The sequence below is a fragment of the Ciconia boyciana genome, chromosome 4 (genome assembly GCF_034638445.1).
Source record: "Ciconia boyciana chromosome 4, ASM3463844v1, whole genome shotgun sequence".
In the NCBI taxonomy this organism is placed as follows: Eukaryota; Metazoa; Chordata; class Aves; order Ciconiiformes; family Ciconiidae; genus Ciconia; species Ciconia boyciana.
The window spans coordinates 87357799-87376796 of record NC_132937.1 but is presented as its reverse complement, the minus strand read 5'-3'; the positions used below and the strand labels follow the sequence as shown (position 1 = coordinate 87376796).

Genomic DNA, 18998 nt, shown 5'->3' with positions numbered 1-18998 from the left:
AATGTTGACACTATGTGGAGAAGTATGAAAAGGGGGTTGAAGGATTATTAGTAAGACAAATTACAAGTTGTAGTATTGCCATTTATTATTTGCTCCCTTACTGAGTTTTCTCATTGTCTGTCTAGCACTATTAACATAAGCAGACCTCTACTGCTTCCTATGGATAAGTGAAGATAAGTACTTGCACACTGGCTGTTTCCTGGTGCCATTCACATACTCACTTCTGCTGTGTAATGCTTTGTGTAGTTGCAGTAGGATGAAATACACCCATGGATGTTATTCTGTCATTTCTGAAAAAATCCCAGTGAGGTGAGGTGTAATAAGTCATTGGCCTCTCTATGTCAAGGTGACAAGAGAAGTTTCCTTGACTGCGGAGGGTTTCATGCCCGAGGATGGAAGTGGCTGCATCGTGGGTATCGAAGATCTTCCAGAGCAGGAGTGTGTGTGTGTTGCTACAGCAGCTGGAGACATCCTACTGTGCAATCTCAGCACAAAGCAGGTAACATGGCAGGAAAGACACAACAATACTGAGGGATTTAAAAGGAAAGGGTGACACTTTTAATTTATTCAGGGGGCAGTTATATGTTTATAACATACTGAGCTGTGGTTAGTCTCCCTTTTCAGGGCAGGTGAGCTGATTTTTGTGGGAGCCTTGAGCAGGATTAAGGACAGAATACACACTCAATAAAAGAACCTGACTTGAAATGTTGGCTCGCCTGTCCACAGCCCTAGTCCTGTATGTTTGCTCAGGGGACTGTTGGCACACACCCAGCAGCACAGAATCCAGTGGACAGTCTTACAAAAATAGGCTATTGCTGAGACTAGGTACAGAATAAAGTAATCCATGACTCACAGTGTAGCTACCTTTTTATTATTATCAGTCAATACAGAACATCATGCTGACATGACTTAACTGAAGAGGGGAGAAAGTGTTGTGTGTTGTGATTTGAAGAACATTTCAAATAAAAAAGCCCTAGAAAACAGTAAAGGGAAACCAAAATATCTTAACTGAGTAAATATGGCAGGAACTTGCTTTCTGTTCCTTCCTCAGTGACAGATTTATACAATCTTTAGCAAGACACTTAAACACCACAGCAGCACCCTCTGAAATACGCATCAGCTCCCACAATACCAGCCCAACAGTGCAGGTTTAGGTAGGCATGAGATGACAGTCTGGGGTAGCTGTCAGATTGTGGTTATTTGCAGCTCACCTGTTTTGGTTCTTGTTTGGGTTTGATTTGCAGATACCACTTAAATATACAATCAACTGTATCTGAAAACTGTGTCTTGTATTGCAGCTTAAAACACGTCATAAGGGAATAGAAAGTAACAGAAGATGTGATATGTGAGACTTTTCTTGCACTGATATATGGGTCAGAGTTGAGGTTTAACTTCAGATCCTTTATTTCAAGGCTTTTTGGCTTACTTTCTCAATTGTAAAGTTGTGTTCTTTTGGTGCAGTCTGGGTACCAAGAAAGAAGTCTTGAAGGTTACTCTGCTTGTTCTGAAACCGTTTGCATGTGAGTGATGGTTACTCTGCCCACCAGTGCCCAGTCCCACTTTGTTTACCTGAAAAGATTGTGACACCCAAGCTTAATTCCTTGAATGGCATTATCTTGCTTTTTATCACAATTGTTCTGTTCCATGCCTTTTGCAAATCAGGATAACAGTGCATAACAGCAGTTCTCTGCCCACTGCTATTGTTTATATACTCATGATGGCCCAGTAAAACTGGCCCAGTTTTTCGTAAACTTTGAAGTTAGTGCAGCTATATACAATTGTCAAGTTCAGCATGCCCAAGCTGACAACAGTTTTAATGGATATAATGTCCCTTAACTTCATGTTGGAATTATCTAGGTAAGAACCATTATGTCTGTGTTTTGTGACTTTGATATGTTTACCAATGTAACCACAGACCAGATCAGGCAATGTAAGTATTAACACTATACCTGCTGACATAAGACTGAGAGTTGCAGAATAAAGCTCTTATTAAAACTGTGTGTGGTAGAAAATGCTGATCTCTAGTTTATCTGGGCTCTCATATATAAACATTCTGGAACCATCTTTGGTTAGAAATGTTTCTTTTGTTTCATTCAACACAAAGGGTAAAGTAAGACTTGTGCCTTTTCTAAGTAGGAGAGGATTTCCTTACCTTGGTGACTGATTGCTTTTGTGCTGGGTTGGTGCTGCACTGGTGTTCCTGCACTTCTGTGGTCCTATTTTGGTCTTGCAGGTGGAATGTGTTGGAAGTGTGGACAGCGGTCTGAGTACCATGAGCTGGAGTCCTGACCAAGAGCTTGTTTTGCTTGCAACAGGTATCAACAACAGCCTGTAAGCTTTCTGCCTTCAGGAGTGAAACTCACTATGGCCAAAATGTAAAACACAGTTAAGTTTAAGACAGAAGCAGCAAAATACAAAGTTTTTAAACTGGGACTAAGACTTAAAGAGAGAAAAAAACCCACCTGATCCTATATATGAGATTTCATTTCATGGTCCATGAGGTGCTTTGGTGATCCAAGCAGAAGCTGTTCAGGCCCAAAAAAATGAGTTTTATAGAACAGTAATTAGTCTTTCAGATCTTCCAAGGAAGTATATTTGATCTTGCCTCTAAAACATAAAGACTCTTGCTTTATATCCCCATTTGATTTCTTTATATCCCCCCTTTGATTTCAAAAACTGCTTCTTGTCCTTTGGTAGGAAATGTATGTGTCACAGGCTCAACTTAGCTACAGATGTGTGTCACCTAGAAAATAAAGTTAGCCTCAAGCAAAACAGAATCACAGAGTGCTTGATGTTTAAGGGGAACTCTGGAGATCACCTATTCCAACCCCCTTGCTCAAAGCAGGTTACCTGGAGCAAGTTGCTGGGAACCGTGCCCAGTCAGGTTTTGGATACCTCCAAGGATGGAAACTCCACAACCTCTGTGGGCACCCTGTTCCTGTCTGTGACCACCCTCACAGTAAATAATTGTTTTCTTATGTTTTAATGGAATTTGCTGTATTTTAGTTTGTGCCCATTGCCTCTTGTGCTGTCACTCGCACCACTAAGAGTTTGGCTCTGTCTTCTTTACTGTACCCCACCTCCCACATAAGATATTTATACACACTGATGAGATTCCCCCTGAGCCTTCTCTCTGAGCAGTCTGACTTCTCTCAGCCTCCCCTCATGTGACCGATTCTCCAAGCCCTTAATCATCTGTGTGACCCGTTCCTGGACTCATTCTAGTATGTCCTTGTCTGTCTTGTACTGGGAAGCCCAAAACTGGAGACAGCATTCCTCATGTGTCTCACCAGCACTGAGTAAAGGACGAGGATCACCTCTGTCAATCTGCTGGCAACACTCCTAATGCAGCCCAGGATGCTGTTGGCCACCTGTGCAGCAGGGGCATACTGCTGGCTCATGTTCAACTTGGTGTCCCCCAGGAATCACAGGTCCTTTTTTTGCCAAGTTTCTCTCCAGCCACTTGGCTCCCAGTCTGTCCTAGTGCCTGAGATTATTATTTTCCAGGTGCAGGACATGGCTTTTTCCCTTGTTGAGCTTTATGAGGTTCTTGACAGCCCATCTTGCCTACATGACAAGGTCCCTGTGGACAGCAGCACAATCTTCTGGTGTACCTGCCACTCCTCCCAGTTTTGTGTCATCTACAAACTTGCTGAGGGTCCCATCCTCCAGGTCATTAATGAAGATGTTAAACATTGGCCCTAGTGTCCAGGGGCACGCCACTGGTGACTGACCTCAAGCTGGACTTTTTGCCACGGATAGCAAGCTTTTGAGCTTGGCAATTCAGCTGGTTTTCAGTCCACTTCACTGTCCTTTTATCTATCCCATCCTTCATGAGTTTGTTTATGATGATGTTATGGGAGGCAGCCATATGTCAAAAGCCTTACTAGAGTCAAGATAAATGACATCCACTAGTTTCCCCATATCCAGAAGTTTGTCATCTCATTGTAGAAGGCTGCCGGGATGGCATGATTTCCTCTTCATAAATCCGTGCCGAGTGCTTCCAATCACCTTCTTGTCCTTCATATCTCAAGAGAAAATGTTTAAGAGTGCCAGGTACTTATTTTGAAGGTGGAAAGAATGTTTTAAGGTTATGCCAGGAGGTATGTTTTTGAAGAGAGAGACTTGAAAGCATTCTTCTGTTCCAGTTTGAGATTCTCTGCTTTGAAGGATGTGTTCTCTTTAGTATCATATTCCCATTAGAAATATTTCTATATTCAAGTCCATGACAGAACAATAGAACAACACAGGAGAACATTTGAGTTTTTATTTGCTGGAGATGCCATTACCAATACTGTATTTAATGTCTACCCTGCAGGTCAGCAAACACTCATCATGATGACAAGGGATTTTGAACCAATTACTGAGAAGCAAATCCACCAAGATGAGTTTGGGGAAGGTGAGAGGTGCACTGAAATGAAGGTGTTCAAACTGATGTTGTTGGTGTGTTGTAAGCATGTAGAAAGTAAAGAAATGGAGCTGAGCACTTACTGGGCCCCAGGAGACATTTTAGACCCTCATGCTGCTAGGCAGCTGAAGGGGAACACCAATATTTTACTTGTCAGCATAAATTCAATGAGTTCCCCATACTAGAGGACTCTCTGGGCTATGTAAATTGCCTGCAGCTTTTTAGAATTAAATGTGAATGGAGGGTGTGGGTGGCGTGGAGCTGTGGTCATGTTTACCACGCTGTGCAGAGTAGTGCTGTAAATCTTCCACTACAATGATTATTTCTTCTTCAGGAAAGTTTGTTGCTCTTGGCTGGGGTAAAAAGGAGACACAGTTCCATGGATCAGAGGGAAAACAGGCAGCGCATCGCAAACAGACGGTATTATACTAGTTCTCTTATGTTAGACCCATGCTGTCTCTGGGAAAACATGTATAAAGAGAGTTTCTGTTATTCCTGCAGTGTCAGTTTGCCACTGCCTTTCTGGTAGTTGTCTTCATAGGCTGCTTCTGTTTCTGTTGTTGTCTGAAATCTAGCATTTTTATCCTCCTCCTAATTTATCCTCCTCCTAAAGACAGTAGCTGGGATTTCTTAGGACTGTTCATACAGAGCTCAAAGCAAGAAGATTTGCAAGTGCTAGTGCTTGCAGAGGTAAAGCCACCCTTAAATCAGCATGACAGATTTTGCTGAATGTGTGCTATATATTAAAGTGTTTATACCACCAAGAGAAATAGCATGCAGTTTAGCTGAGAGGAGCAGAAGTAACAGTAGTTAGAGCTCCCAGAAGACAAGAGTAGAAGGATTTGGGCTACTGAGCATCACCAGTCATGTGAGGTAGCTCCATGTGCCTGCACATTTTAGCTCTTCACTCCTTTCTCTGACACTTCCTTGTTTGGGTCTTGTTTTCTCTACTTTTTATTTGGTGAAAAGTCAGGTAGCTAAAAACACTCCACTGCTGGATTTTTCTTGTGTTTAAGTTTCAAAATTAAAACTGTTCTGCTGAAACCTGGCAGACTAGAGTACAGAGACATGAAATGTGGTCTGTTGGGAGAGACAGGACGAGGCTTGGCTATATCTGGGAAAATATGCCTGGTTTGACAAAGTTAAACCTTTGAACAGCTGCCTCTTTATGTGTATTCTGTTGACTTTTTTTTTTTCCTGTGTTGTTCTGTGAAGAACCTGTTTGCCTCGAAGAACACCTCTTCTCATCCCAGCTTTTGTCTGCCTTTCAGACTGCCTTTCTCGCCTTTCTACTTCCAAGGGGTTGTGACTCCAGGCATCAGTCATGAGCAAACCCTGATTCACCCTTGTGTCCAGCTTATGCACAGCTGTTCTATAAGCAGAGACCCTGATAGAAGGGAAGGATAGCATGTGATCCTGTGAATAGACAGTTGTATGCATTTGCAGGAGGAGCAGATTGAATTTACAGAAGTTTTAATTCTAGTATTTCCTAAAATAACATTCTGAGTAATGAATTCTTGCAGCCTTTGCAGCCTTAAGATTTTTTAATGGATTGATTTCATGCCAAGGCTCTTGAAAAAGCTGGCTTAGCAATGTAGTCTGTTTAGACAAAGACAGCAGTTGCCTTCCCAAGCTTTGATGCAGCTTTCTTTTGTGTGACTTCAGGAAGTGTCACCTACTTCAGCCTGGGATGACAGCAGGCCTCGGGTGACGTGGAGAGGAGATGGGCAGTTCGTTGCAGTGAGTGCTGTCTGTCCAGAGACAGGTATGGGACCAAACTTCTTTGAAATACCAACATGTGTAAGAGGCTTCTTAAGTAGAGACTAGGCAAGGCAAGGCAGCTGGCTGGCATTCATGGTCTCTTGGCCACTTAAAGCAAGGGTGAGTTGAGCTAGTTAGTTGTTCTTTTCTCTGTTTTGGTGTTCTCAGAGACATTTTATAGACACGATGTTTTGAACACTTTCTTTGCAGTTTGGTTTTCAGTCCTGTGAGAAGCCAGGAGAGGTTACTACTGAGTAGTTACTATCTGAACTGCTTCTTTCACCAGTGTGAAAGAAGCTCTAAGCAATCTCTGATGGGCTCCCAGTGCCAAATGAATGAATCTATTTGGGTTGCCTTACCCACTGTTCCTCATACTAGCAGTTTGGCCTTGCACACTTTTGTTTAAATACTGGTAATACTTTTCCCTAGGTTTTGCCCTAAAGCCAAAGAGGTGATGAGCAGATGCATTTCTTGTAAGACTGTAATTGATGTCTTCCATGATAAATATTACTAAGCAGTTTAAATGTATTGGTCAACATACTGAACTGCACCAAACTGGACTGCTCTTCCACTAGTTTGGGTTTTTACCTTCAGTACTTCAGATTAGGGAGGATCTTGCATTTATGGGAAGATTTTAACATTTCTATGGTGAAAGTTGGAGAGGGAAATGGCTATGACTGAGCTACATCAGACTGAAATTCCTACTCAGTTCCTTTAGAGTCACTCAATTACTATGGGAGAACTGCCTGAGACAGAGGAAGTTCTTACCCCTTAAGGTGTACAAGAGAAATCTCCTTTTTATTTATGTGCAACAAAATTTGCTCTCCTACCCTCATAAAATTAGAAAAGTCTCTTCCCAGTGCTTTCTTACACCTTTGTCTCATTTCTCTCAACATATAGGTGCTCGGAAGGTCCGAGTATGGAACAGAGAGCTTGTGCTGCAGTCAACAAGTGAGCCTATCTCAGGATTAGAACAAGCACTGTCCTGGAAGTAAGTTGCAAAGCAGTCTGCATGCTGGCAGCAGAGTGTTGCTTTTTATTCCCTGGTCACAGTCTTTGATCAGCATCAATTTCATTTCTCCTGTGTTCATTTATTTTTCCCAAAACTTGAAGAAAGCTTCATTCTGATCCAGCATGAGGAAGAGTAGCCCTTTAAACCCTGAAAAGCCTAATACTTGCATTACATGTGGGAAGAAGAGATAGAATCTCTGCACAGTCTCAATGTCAAGTGTTTTTGGACTCAACTGTATAAATAGGAATATTACAGGTCTCTTTGCCAGTGCTGACATTTACTTGCTCACCTGAGAATGTTGTGAGCCCTGGAAAAAGTCTGTGCTGGACCTATGACTTTGTCTGAACAGTGCTGAGGAAAACACATCCTCTGCTGCCCTTTTCTTCATGTCTCTGGAGAAAATGTGAGATGATTGGTGTTTAAAATGACAGCTAGTGATTATGTGAGCAACCACTTTTCATTTGGCTCTTTTTTAAGGCCCTCTGGAAACCTGATAGCATCCACGCAAGAAAAACCCAACAGACATGATGTGGTTTTCTTGGAGAAGAATGGACTTCTTCACGGGGAGTTCACCCTCCCGTTCCAGAAAGGGCAGGTCAAAGTAAGTGCTGTATCTGGGCTTCTTTGATTAGAGTGCAATGGAGAGGAGGACTAGATCTTTTCCAGGTTCTAGGAGGAAGTTTTTAACTTAGTGCTGGTCCTGATGGAAAAAGTGACCTGAAAAGAGAACAATGAAGAAGCCTGTGGAGAAGATGCAGTGCCCTCTTCAGGCCCGTAGTACAGGAGGATTGTAGCCCAGGGGTGCTTCTGGACCCTGTATACTTTCTACCAGGCAAATGCTTCAAAAATGCTGTTCAGGATGTCAGCTGTTGCAAGAGTGAGGTGAAATACTCACATTATCCCAAGTAAGAGAAGTGAGAAGCTACTGCTAGTGTTTTACTTCAACTTCTGCCTTTGGATGCTGAGAGTTCTTTTGGCAGATGCTTCCTCAGTGCCAAGGAAAGCAAAGGGAACACTGCTGTCATGTTTGTGGTTGTATCGCCTCTTCAGCTGTGTGGAACTGCTGTGACAGGTTCTGCTTCAGGATGCTTTGCTCCAGCTGTCGGGAGCTTTGCAATACATGAGGGCTATGTTAGTGTATTAACCCATGCATCTTACATTGTTGAAAATAAGGAGCAACTCATGGTGTTGCAGGCCAATTGGGAGCATACCCACCCTCCACAGAGGCAACAGTATCAGTAAGAGCTGTGTTTGTTTCTGCAGGTTAATGAACTGCTTTGGAATGCAGATTCTACAATCCTGGCTATATGGCTGGAAGACCTGAAGGTGGAAAACTCCAAGCCAAACAGTTATGGTGAGAGCACTATGTGAGGCTCTGGCTCTTACACTTGCCTGCAAATGTGGTTAGCAGTGGGTATTCCTCTGCAAGTTAGGAGACACTGGGGAGGCTTACCTACAGCTTCGAGACCCCTTTGCAGGCCAGGAAGAACTGGTAGTTCAGCCTGAGCTCAAAGCGTCTTCCAGGCTGCTGTGACTGCAAGTGGTATTAATGGAATGCTAAAGGTGTGAGCCCTTTGTGAAACATGGGTGCCTTCTCACAAGGGGAGCTCAAAGAATTCTAGGATTGACTCTTTTGCACAAAGTCTGTTGTTAAATTTTCTTGTGCTGGGCGTTATATGACACAGCCCATGGGCTGAAGGCTAGAACTATTATTTTCCTTGCACTTAACCCACCCCTAGAAGAGCAGTGGTGGTGGGGAGGGTTTGTTTTGGGTCTCAAATAGTAGTCTGTAGTAACCATTTGTTTTTCTGTAGTTCAGCTGTGGACCACGGGGAACTATCACTGGTACCTGAAGCAAAGTCTACATTTTGGTAGCTTGGAGGAAAATCAGTTGGTGTCACTGCTGTGGGACCGAGAGAGCCCGTATAGACTGCATGTACTCTGCCAGGGTTGGCATTACCTCTCCTATGACTGGCATTGGACCACAGACCATGGGATGGGGGAGAGTAGCCAGCACATGGCAAATGTGGCTGTCATAGATGGAGGTAAGCAGTGGGACTGCTTTGCAGCTCTAGGGTCAGAAAAGGTGGCGTAGTCTTTTGGATGCAGGCTGGGTGGGATTATGGTAGTTCTTCTGTTAGGTGCTGTTTCTACAAAGCTGTTAGTGAGGGGGACCATGTAATTGATGCAAGCTTCAGAGGTGGTTCAATGGAGTTAACTGCTAAGGGCACAGCAACTATATTTTCCTGTAACATTGTTCCTACTTTCAGTAAAGAACCTAACAAGAGCCTCACTAACATTGGGACTGGATTACAGCTTGGTTTTTTTTCTCTTTTCTTTCACAGATAAAGTGCTTGTCACAGCGTTCCAACATGCTGTGGTGCCTCCACCCATGTGTACCTATGAGCTCCAGCTCCAACAGGCGGTTAATCAGGTTGCATTTCACACAGATCCCAAACGTAGTGGAGACATGGCTGTCCTGGATGCTGATAACAAGATCTCTGTGTACAGATATGGTGAGAGCATGTTGCACTGTCTTGTTAAAGGAAACCCTCTGTCCTTGAGAGCAGTACCCTGGAGGACTAGTAGGGTGACGGTCACTCCAAGCCTTTAGTAGACAGGAGTGAGATATATCTGGTTCAACTGTGGGTTCAAGCTCAGTTCTCTCATCTCCAGTAGTCTGGGTGGCACAGGAGCATTTTGGTGGTGCATTGGCTTTGTGAGAAGGCAGCGTTCAGCACTTGGCTATGTGCTTAATGCTGGTAATATCCCCCTGCCTAGCTTCGGCTTGAGTAGAGTGCAGCAAGTAGTACCTTGTGTAATCTGTTCTCATGGCATGTTGCTATTGGCACTGGAAATGTCTGGGAATAACTACCTAGGGTCTATGTGAGGCACCTGGCACTTCCCAAAGCAGTCCTATATACAGTGTAATATTCAGTGTGCTGTGAGACAAGACTGTTGCTGCTGTCTCTGAGTTTTGTACTATGACATTACGAGGTAACTGTGCTCCTCAGGGTAAGTGTTAATGAGGATTAGGTGTTGGCTGTACATGTAGGGATGGTATTTTCTGACTTTTATAATAGTTTCCTGTAGCATCTGCTTTCTTCTGTGTTTGCTAGGACAGAGCACAATGAATGACCCAACTGTCAGGTTTGGAGCTGTGGGTGGAAATGGATTTAAAGCAGCTGTGCAAACACCATACCTGGATAAAACCTACAGGTAATACAGAACTAGTACAGCTGTAGTGGGGAGAAAAGGGTAGTGCCTGGCTGGATGTTTTAGAGGTCACAGCTCTGACCACTTGTCTCAAGATTTTGAAGAAGTTGTCAGATAACATGGTTTCATTTTGCTGACACTGTGGCTGCAACTAGTGCTAAGGATTGGGCAACACAGTGGGCAGTTTATCCTGAGAAGTGCCCTTGACTGAGGTCTTGATCTAGTGGGAGCAGTGACTGTCAGTGACAGCACTGAGATAGCCTGCCTGTGCCTGGTGCTCCTGGCATTGTGGTGCTGCACTTTGTGCTCCTGCTCTCAGAGCCAAAGGAATGGCTGTGCAGTGCCCAGGCCCATGATCGTGGCACACTGAGCAACAGAGCTGTTTGCATGGCAGGCACAATGATGAGGTAAAAAAAAACAGCCTGCACTCCATTTGTTCCTATACACAGTTGGCATGGGAGCAGTAGTGCCTGGGGAAAACAAATGGGGCTTCCTGAGTCTCATCCTTCATCTCCTGCCCAGCCTGTGGCAGGGTTCATGCTTTGAGTGACTGTGTGTTTGTGCACTGGAGCCCTCCTAGCCGTGCTGTGTGTCTGAACAGCCAGGCTGTGCCTAGGAAGACCTTCGCCTCTCCAGTGAGGTGGCCTACTGAAATCAGGTTCTATTTGCTTCCCAGTCTCTCTTATTTTGTGACAGAGTTGATGTGGGCAGTGACCACAATGAAGTGATGAATTCTCTGGGCCTCCGATTTCTCACCTGGCTGCCAGATGACAGCTTCCTGGTGGTTGGTCAGGGTCAGCATGCTGCTCAGTCTGTCCTTTACCATCTGACTGCAGTGCCTCATGTGTCTGGAGCTGAAGAAGAGCGCCTGAATTTACGGTACTAGAGATCTGTCAGTTGTGGGTGCAGTCTGAGAGTGCTTCTGGACAGTGCCTAGAAGGAATTAAGTCTCTCAGTAGACATGCAGCCTGGAGGCTGTGGGTTGGGGAATTTGGCTCTCTTCCTGCAGGAGAACCAAACAGCTCATGAACCTGCCTACTGGTCAGCACTTGCCTGTAGTCCTAATGCCTACACCCAGCCTGACAAGAGGGTGTATGCTAGCATGCTTGTGTCAGTACAGGGTAGCTCTGTTCCTTGTCTGAATTCCAGGCCCTCGTGGTGGTGGGGGGGAGGGTGCTAAATTCCTCCATTCTACCCTTTGCGCACCATTATCAAGGTCCAGAAGGGGACTGGTAGCCCTTGTTAATCCTGTCCTCCTCCTCCTCACCAGCTGGGCTTTGTGGCATCAGTTGAACTAAAAGCAGATCACAAAAGGAAGCCACCTGGGGTACAGAAATCTGCTTCCCAAAGGGGTCCTGACAGTTGCTTTCTGCAGCACTCACACAGCAAAGACAGGCTGATTTGCATATGAACTGTAGAGTAGAACAAAAGAAGTGTGGGCTCTGCAGAGTGCTGTAAGTATGCACACAGTGACTAGCACAGTTAGGCAAATACCTGTTGGCTGCAGTTGGTGGTGCTCTGTGGTGGCAACGTCAGCTGACATAGGTGTGAAAAGACTGCAGAACATCCTTACATGAACAAGGTATCTGTCCATGCTGAAGATTTGCATCCTTCCATCTGGCCACAAGAAACGCAGGATCTAGGTGTTAAATGTATCTCCTGTGACTGGTGTTCTGTGTCTTCTGTATCTTGCTCCAGGTTGTCTGTGCCTGTAGATGGAGAAGTGATCAGCCTGTGCACCAACCCAGTGACCAAAACAGTAGCTCTGCAGCTGGCTCATAGACAGATCCTGAAATACCTCTGGGGTAAGCTGGGCCCTATTAAAGTACCTGGTCTGAGGTGTAGTTATTATAGATTTCTCAAAAGGTTTAATGAGATTATTTGACTTTCAGAGACACGGGTGACTCTTGCTGGTAGTTGGTCCTGCCTTTCATGCTCCCTCTGCTCCCAGAAGTGGGCCAAAATTAGTGATTTGCATCAGAAAGCAGTTAATGTTGTTGAGAATGATAGTTCAGACTTTAGGATTTGAAAAGAAGGTGACTGTTTTAGTGATGTCAGAAATGCTGACTGACTGCCACATCCTTGGCCCTTCTGTCTTGTTCCACAGTGGAATAAAGCTGCTGCTGAGCCCCTAGTTACCAGCTTCTTGTCTGCTATGTCCTGGACTTCTGTGTCAGCATTCCTTCTCTCTGTCAGACGGTGTAGCTTATTCCCAGCTCTAGTTTTCTTGAGATACTTGTCATGTGGTTGTAATGTCTGAATCTTTGATTGGCTGGAAAACAGTTTGATCTTCTTTGCTCTTTAGAGGCTTCTACTCCGGTCCTTGAGCCCTGGCGGACTAGCAATGGCTCTGCTGTTCAGTTCCCCTACCCTTGCATGCAGACTTCTATCACGAGGATCAATGGTGAAGTAAGTAAGACTGGGAGCAGATTAAATTCCCTACTCAGTTGTTCTCTGTGTCAAATGTGCACATAATCCTCTGCCCAGCATCCAATGATACTTCTTACGGCATTCTTCATAAGGCCCTGTGCAGAGCTGAGAGCATATCTTTCCTTGTCTTCTAGAGCATTTCTGATGGCTTGCAGTTAACACCCAATCTCCCCATTCTATGAATACAATGAATAATGTCATTGAAGAGCAAGAAATTCAGATTTAAAATTTCCAGCAGTCACTGACTTGCTCTTTTTGAAAACGGCATTTTGCTCTGTTTTATCTGAACTTACCCTATTAGCAAATATGGCTGCATTGAGTTACTGCAGATCTCCTGCTACTGGTGTTTCCTATTGGTCATGGTTTCTTGATAGTTATAACAGCTTAAGGAACGACTAGCTGTTTTGCTGGTCGTTTCAGGGCTTCCTTCCTTCAGTGTGCATCCAGGTGAATGCTGTATGGAGTTGCTTTGCTCTGCTCTGTACTAGTGCTTTTCCTCTGGTATTTTGGACCAAATGCTGCTGAATAAAAAACTAAATTATCTGGCGTGGTCTCTGCTTCTATTTTGTTACCGTGCAGTTTCTGCTACAGGGTAGACCACGCTGGGTTTCCAGCCAGAATTTTTTAAGGATACTTAAGTAAGCCCTCCTGGTATAGAGGTTGCATGACTTCCTGTCCAGCTTCTCTAATTCACATGAAGTATTCAGTACCTAATTGTAAGGTACTTCAATCCAGTGCTAGTCAGTGTTGTGAAACACTGGAGGTTGTGACACTGATAGCTTATAATTGTCATCCTTTTTATTTACAGGAGGTGATCTTGGGCCTCACAGATCGATGCCGGTTTTTTGTTAATGATACTGAGGTACCAAAGTTTTTGCCCTTCATTGCATGCCCTTTTCCTCTGCCAAAGGCAGCTTTTCTGTTCTGTTCTATACAGCTATAAACTTCATTTTTCTACAGGTCGCTTCCAACATCACCTCATTTGCAACATACAATGAGTTTTTGTTGGTGACAACCAACTCCCACACCTGTCAATGCTTCTGCTTGAAGAACATAACAGTGAAAGGTAAATGCCAGCTCTGGCTGCCTGCTGCTGTCAGCTCATGGCGATTGTCTTGGAACCACAAGATGTCCCCATTTTTCACATCCAAACCTGTTGTATTTGGGTCACTCAGAGCAACTGCTTAAGAGACGGAGGAAGAGAGCTGCTTTCAAAAATCTATCAGAGAGCAAGGAGCACAGGGAACTGACATTGTATATCACATGCTTCTCCCAGGGAGCAGGATTTGTCCTGTAGTTGTTGTCCCTTCACTGTTTTCAACAGCTTAGCCCTGCATTCTCTCCCTCCTCTCCATATCCAAAAAAAGAAAGGGCTGTGTGCTATTTGAGGGTGTGTGGTGGAGGAGGGATCCCAGTAGAAAGAGTTTCTGGTGGCATCTGGCTATGAGAGCTATGAGGACCCTGGGAAAGGCAGGATGACAACTTTTTGGTCCTTTACATCTTTCAGTGCTCCTCTCATCTGGTCTGTTGAGCTTTGTGATCCTGTTGTATAGAGGACACATCTCTACTTTGAGTACAGCAGTGCTTAGCACTAAGAGGTCCTCTTCCTATCTGGAACCGTTGAAGATCACTGGTGTATTGTTAACTCAGCTGGTCCAGTATGACCTTGCAGGGCCACATAGGAAAGCCTGACTGGGGCACTGTGCTGCGGTGTGCCATATGTGCTGATAAATATGCTGTCTTCAGCCCTTCAGGCTGGCCTAAGCAGTGCTGCTGCACCCAACAGGGAGACCCTGCGCAAGGTGGAGCGAGGTTCGCGTATCATCACCATTGTGCCCCAGGACACAAAGGTTGTGCTGCAGGTCAGTGCTTTTCCCATGTCTGCTGAGGTCTGCTATCAAAGTCTAGGGGGGCCGTCTCAGTGGGCAGCTGGCCAACCTGCAAACAATGTGTGCAGTGCTACAAAGCTGCTGCCCTGTACTGCTGCAGCACAGCACCTCACAAATCTCCAGCTACCTGGATGGATGCGGAGGGACTTTGGGCATGCCTGTGGGAGTTAGGTTCAGCTACGTATGTACAGAACTGGGAAGGGCTATTCAAATTCCTAATGGTGGAGGTAGTGTAGTGCTACATATTGTGGCCTCTCACAGTGCATCTCAGACTCATCTCTTAGTACTTGCTGTATCTGCTAGCCACCCTCCATTAGCCTTGGCAATAAGTTTGTATGAAGTGCTGAGATCACTCTTTAGAACCAGGAGAGGTTCACAGAATGGAGAAGGATGTAATTTGAAAGGCACCTCTGGAGGCGTGTAGCCCAACATCATTCTTAAAGCAGGGCTAACCTGAAAGCTTGATCAGGTTGCTCTGGTCTGGGTCTTTCCCGGTTGAGTGGAGTCCAGCCTCCTGAGGAAGGAGTGTTTCTGAGCTGAGAGAATTTTCAGATACTTTTCCACCGTCATTGAAACTGCATGTCCTTTGAAGTGAACAAACAGGCCCATACACAATGAAGTAGCAGACAGGCCTAGAAAATTGGCCAGTCCTCACTTTGCCTCCCTGTGTAGGCAGAGTAACTAGAAATAAATAATTGTGTGGATCTTGTGTTACAGATGCCAAGAGGAAATCTGGAGACTGTTCACCACCGAGCTCTGGTTCTTGCCCAGATTCAGAAGTGGCTAGACAGGTAAATTGCACTGGTGTATTCTGGTCTTCCATCCCCCAGTCTGAGCTGTAGAGGCTGGCTGGCCTGGTTTTGTTGTGCTGGAGAAGGGAGGGAGGCTAACCTCAAAGGAGTTGACTTCATTAGTGGGAATTAAACTGATTCTGGGGCTACCAGATAGAAGTCCAGCTTTCAGCAGTCCCAGGTGCCTCTCACTTCACCACTGAAGGGCTTACATGTGTGCTGAGACTGTGTGGGTGGGAGAAATCTTTGTGTGCTCCATGCTGCAGACATCTCAATCACTTCATGATGAAGCTTGCTGGTTTTCATGTTTTATTTGTTTAATTGATTACATTGAAGTTTTCTGAAACAGAAGTTGGTCCATTAGATTAAAATATAGTTCTGTGTTTTAAGAGAGGAAAGAAATGATGCAAGGCCTTTATTGCTTCCTCAACCTGGCATGCTGGTCTGTCCCACTGCAGAGGCTGGCAATGAACAGGATTGACCTTGCACATTTTTTCTGGAAGGCAATCTATACAACTTACTGCCTAGGCTATTCCCTTCCCAGGGAGTCTGTGCTTACCTCTAGTCAGTTGCCTTTATTTGCAGACATTGCACCTATCCACTATGTAAACTGTCCCACTTGACTCATTCCTCCAGGCTTATGTTCAGGGAAGCATTTCAGTGTATGAGGAAGCTGCGAATCAACCTCAATCTTCTCTATGACCACAATCCCAAGGCAAGTATGCCCAGTTCTGTTGTGTTGTTTTCCACATTCATCTAGCCTGGAACCCATTAACATTGAACAGTGGGCTCAAAAGAGTAGGTGGTGCTGTCAGTTCTGCTTTCAGCAGAGATGGCTGTTCTGCACTGCTGCATCCTCATGCAAGCAGGTCGGATTTAGCATTTCCTTCATCTTGTACATTCAGAGAAGGTCTTTCAATTTGTTGTTGTACTTAATGTACTTGTTCAGAATAACAGTAGTAATACTCTTGTTCATTTCAGGTATTTCTGGAAAACGCAGAAACCTTTATCAGGCAAATAGATTCTGTGAACTATATCAACTTGTTTTTCACAGAACTGAAGTGAGTATAATTCTGCAAATGGAAGCATGCATGTAGTCAGTGTTGGTACATTATTTTGTCAAAATATTGGCAGCTCTTCAGTGTGGGTGCAAGGAGTCAGTCAGAAATCTGGCATCTGGTCATAAAGACTCAAGTAAGCTCAATATTTTCAGGGATGGTCAGTCGGGAATTCCAGCTTGCAAGCAGCCATTAGATTTTTCCAGCAAGGGATTAGTACATCATCTGACTGCTTTGACTTGTCTTCTGGTTTGCTGTACAGGGGTAAATGTGAACAGAGAAAGTTTTGTTCCTTCATAAAGAGGAGCAAGACAGCACTGCTTATCTGAAGGCTGAGGCCAAGATACTCACTTAGATTCCCAAATCAGGTCCCCGACTTCTTTCTCAAAGGTTGAGTGACAAGAGGCTTTAGGGCATTGGTAGCTTCAGGACTTCTCAAGCTTGCTGAAGTAAATAATTGTTTAGGAGCTGGAGCTTAGGTGTTCTGTTTTATTTTCTGTTTTGACCTGACCTTAAATCTTTGTCTATGAATAAAAGCAAATGGCTTAATTTTCAGAAGTGCTTTGTGCTCGGCATCTCCATAGTGGATTTAGTAGAAGACAGCTGTATCTTGAAAATTTTGCCTTCTGATTTTTTGTGCAACTAAAGTAGTTGTTCTGACCAGTTTTTTTCAATAGCTCTCTTGACTGAGAATCAGATGGGACGGATGAGAGATGTTGGAGAGCTTTCTGGTAGCGTGGCAGGTTGTGTGTCAGTACTGAATGACATATGAGCTATTTTGTTGAGTAGTTATTTTCTTCATGTATTTGTGTTTCTTAATGTTACTGTCTTTGTGCTGGGTGATGTGATGAACCATGCTGGTATTCATGGTACCTGTTTTTATTTAGAGAAGAAGATTTCACTAAGAATATGTACCCATCTCTGAATGGGAGCAGTAATGCTCAACCACACCAGCATCCTGATCAGAAAAAAGTAAACCTCGTCTGTGATGTGATGAGAGTTGCCATGGAACACATTGACCCTCAAAAGTGAGCATTTTTCTTATTGTAGGTGAAGGAACCATTAGAGAGATTTCTGGTTAGCCATTTGCAGAAAGCGAAGCTGCCCTTAACATCAGTTGTTTTGCTTCAGATTCTGTGAGGTCAGCCTGGCTCCACAAAACTTATGTAGCCATACCTTCCATCTGCTGAGGATGCTGTCCTGAAGACCACAACATTAAATAATTCCACAGATAGCAAAACAACTTTTTACTACAAGAATTAAAGTAATAGATGCAGGATGCTTATAAGGGTTTAAGAAATACACTCAATTTAGAAACAGTCTGTGTGGCATAGGGGACAGAGAGACATGAGCAAGATTGTCATCTCAGGGAGATGCTGGCTTTTTGGAGCAGCTGGCCTTTCAGAAAGATCTCAGCAGTTCCATTTGAGACTGAATTACTTTTGTAAATCTTCAGCTGCATATTTCTGAATTATTACCTTTTTGGTAACCATCCTTCTTGGATGAATCAGCACCAGACAAGGATAAAGGGTGGGGAAAATAGGATAATAACAGTGGTTAGTGAAGCAATGTTAAACCATTGGCAGCTTATATGTGAAACAGTGGATAGAGGAGCAACAGATGGTGGGTTGCTGCTGAACCCTGAAAATTTAGACACTTTTCAGCAAACAGTTTCAGAAAACAAAGCATCCCCTTAGCTAGGAAAGCTATTTTGAAATAGTATGTGTGAAATGTATGAAAGTGGAAATAACCTCCTAGAAAGCTTTTCTTTTATAAAAAATACCATTTTCATGCCAAATTTGATTTGGAAAACTGTGTCCAGCTATCTGAGCTTTCAGAGAGAGGTGTTCTTTCTCCATTATGCTAGCTGGCATGGTAAGGAAGTCCATTCTACTCAAAATACACCTCCAGTCTTGTGACATGTTTGGGGAGACATGCCGAGTAGAAAAACCTTTCTGATATATTCTGTTCTCTTCCCATTTTTACTGCCTTCCTATAAAAAGATTGAAGTACCCGAGTAGTTTTGGGTTTGGTTGGTTTTTTTTTTAACTAAAATGTAAACTAGAACTTGCACAAACTGTGCTAAAATAGGAATAAGCAGTGTTTCTGCCTTCTCGCTTTTATTTACTACTTCTGTTTTCTTCAGATACTGCCTATCGATACTGACAGCACATGTAAAGAAAAGTCCTCCAGAACTGGAAATTGCTCTTCAGAAGGTTCATGATCTTCGAGGTGGTGTATCAGGAACTCAAAAGTTTTGAAAATGGGTGGTTTGCAGGAGCTTTCATTGTTGACCCTGAAAATTATTTCATGGTTCACCCTGAAAATTATTTTAAGGTGTCTGTTCATGGAGTCAGACAGAAAACAGAAATGTACTTGAAACTAGTTGTGTGTTAATGGAACATACCAGCTAAGATATGCTGCTGTACATGC

General features: G+C 44.0%; 1 protein-coding gene across 2 annotated transcripts in view; it reads left to right on the top strand.

Annotated features, from left to right (window-relative positions):
* ELP1 (elongator acetyltransferase complex subunit 1) overlaps positions 1 to 18998 on the top strand; it is a 32319-nt gene that overhangs the window by 1347 nt on the left and 11974 nt on the right. Inside the window, exons 2-23 of one of the 2 annotated variants that reach the window (XM_072860563.1) lie at positions 347 to 499; positions 2234 to 2315; positions 4319 to 4399; positions 4743 to 4828; positions 6074 to 6173; positions 7070 to 7160; positions 7659 to 7782; positions 8445 to 8535; positions 8996 to 9226; positions 9527 to 9697; positions 10301 to 10400; positions 11094 to 11276; positions 12096 to 12202; positions 12703 to 12806; positions 13636 to 13689; positions 13788 to 13893; positions 14574 to 14689; positions 15434 to 15507; positions 16144 to 16222; positions 16489 to 16568; positions 17453 to 17593; positions 18712 to 18797. In XM_072860563.1, the coding sequence (XP_072716664.1) occupies positions 347 to 499; positions 2234 to 2315; positions 4319 to 4399; positions 4743 to 4828; positions 6074 to 6173; positions 7070 to 7160; positions 7659 to 7782; positions 8445 to 8535; positions 8996 to 9226; positions 9527 to 9697; positions 10301 to 10400; positions 11094 to 11276; positions 12096 to 12202; positions 12703 to 12806; positions 13636 to 13689; positions 13788 to 13893; positions 14574 to 14689; positions 15434 to 15507; positions 16144 to 16222; positions 16489 to 16568; positions 17453 to 17593; positions 18712 to 18797 (2440 nt within the window). The remainder of the gene's footprint in view (positions 1 to 346; positions 500 to 2233; positions 2316 to 4318; positions 4400 to 4742; positions 4829 to 6073; positions 6174 to 7069; positions 7161 to 7658; positions 7783 to 8444; positions 8536 to 8995; positions 9227 to 9526; positions 9698 to 10300; positions 10401 to 11093; positions 11277 to 12095; positions 12203 to 12702; positions 12807 to 13635; positions 13690 to 13787; positions 13894 to 14573; positions 14690 to 15433; positions 15508 to 16143; positions 16223 to 16488; positions 16569 to 17452; positions 17594 to 18711; positions 18798 to 18998) is intronic. The other variant, XM_072860564.1, reaches the window with a different exon arrangement.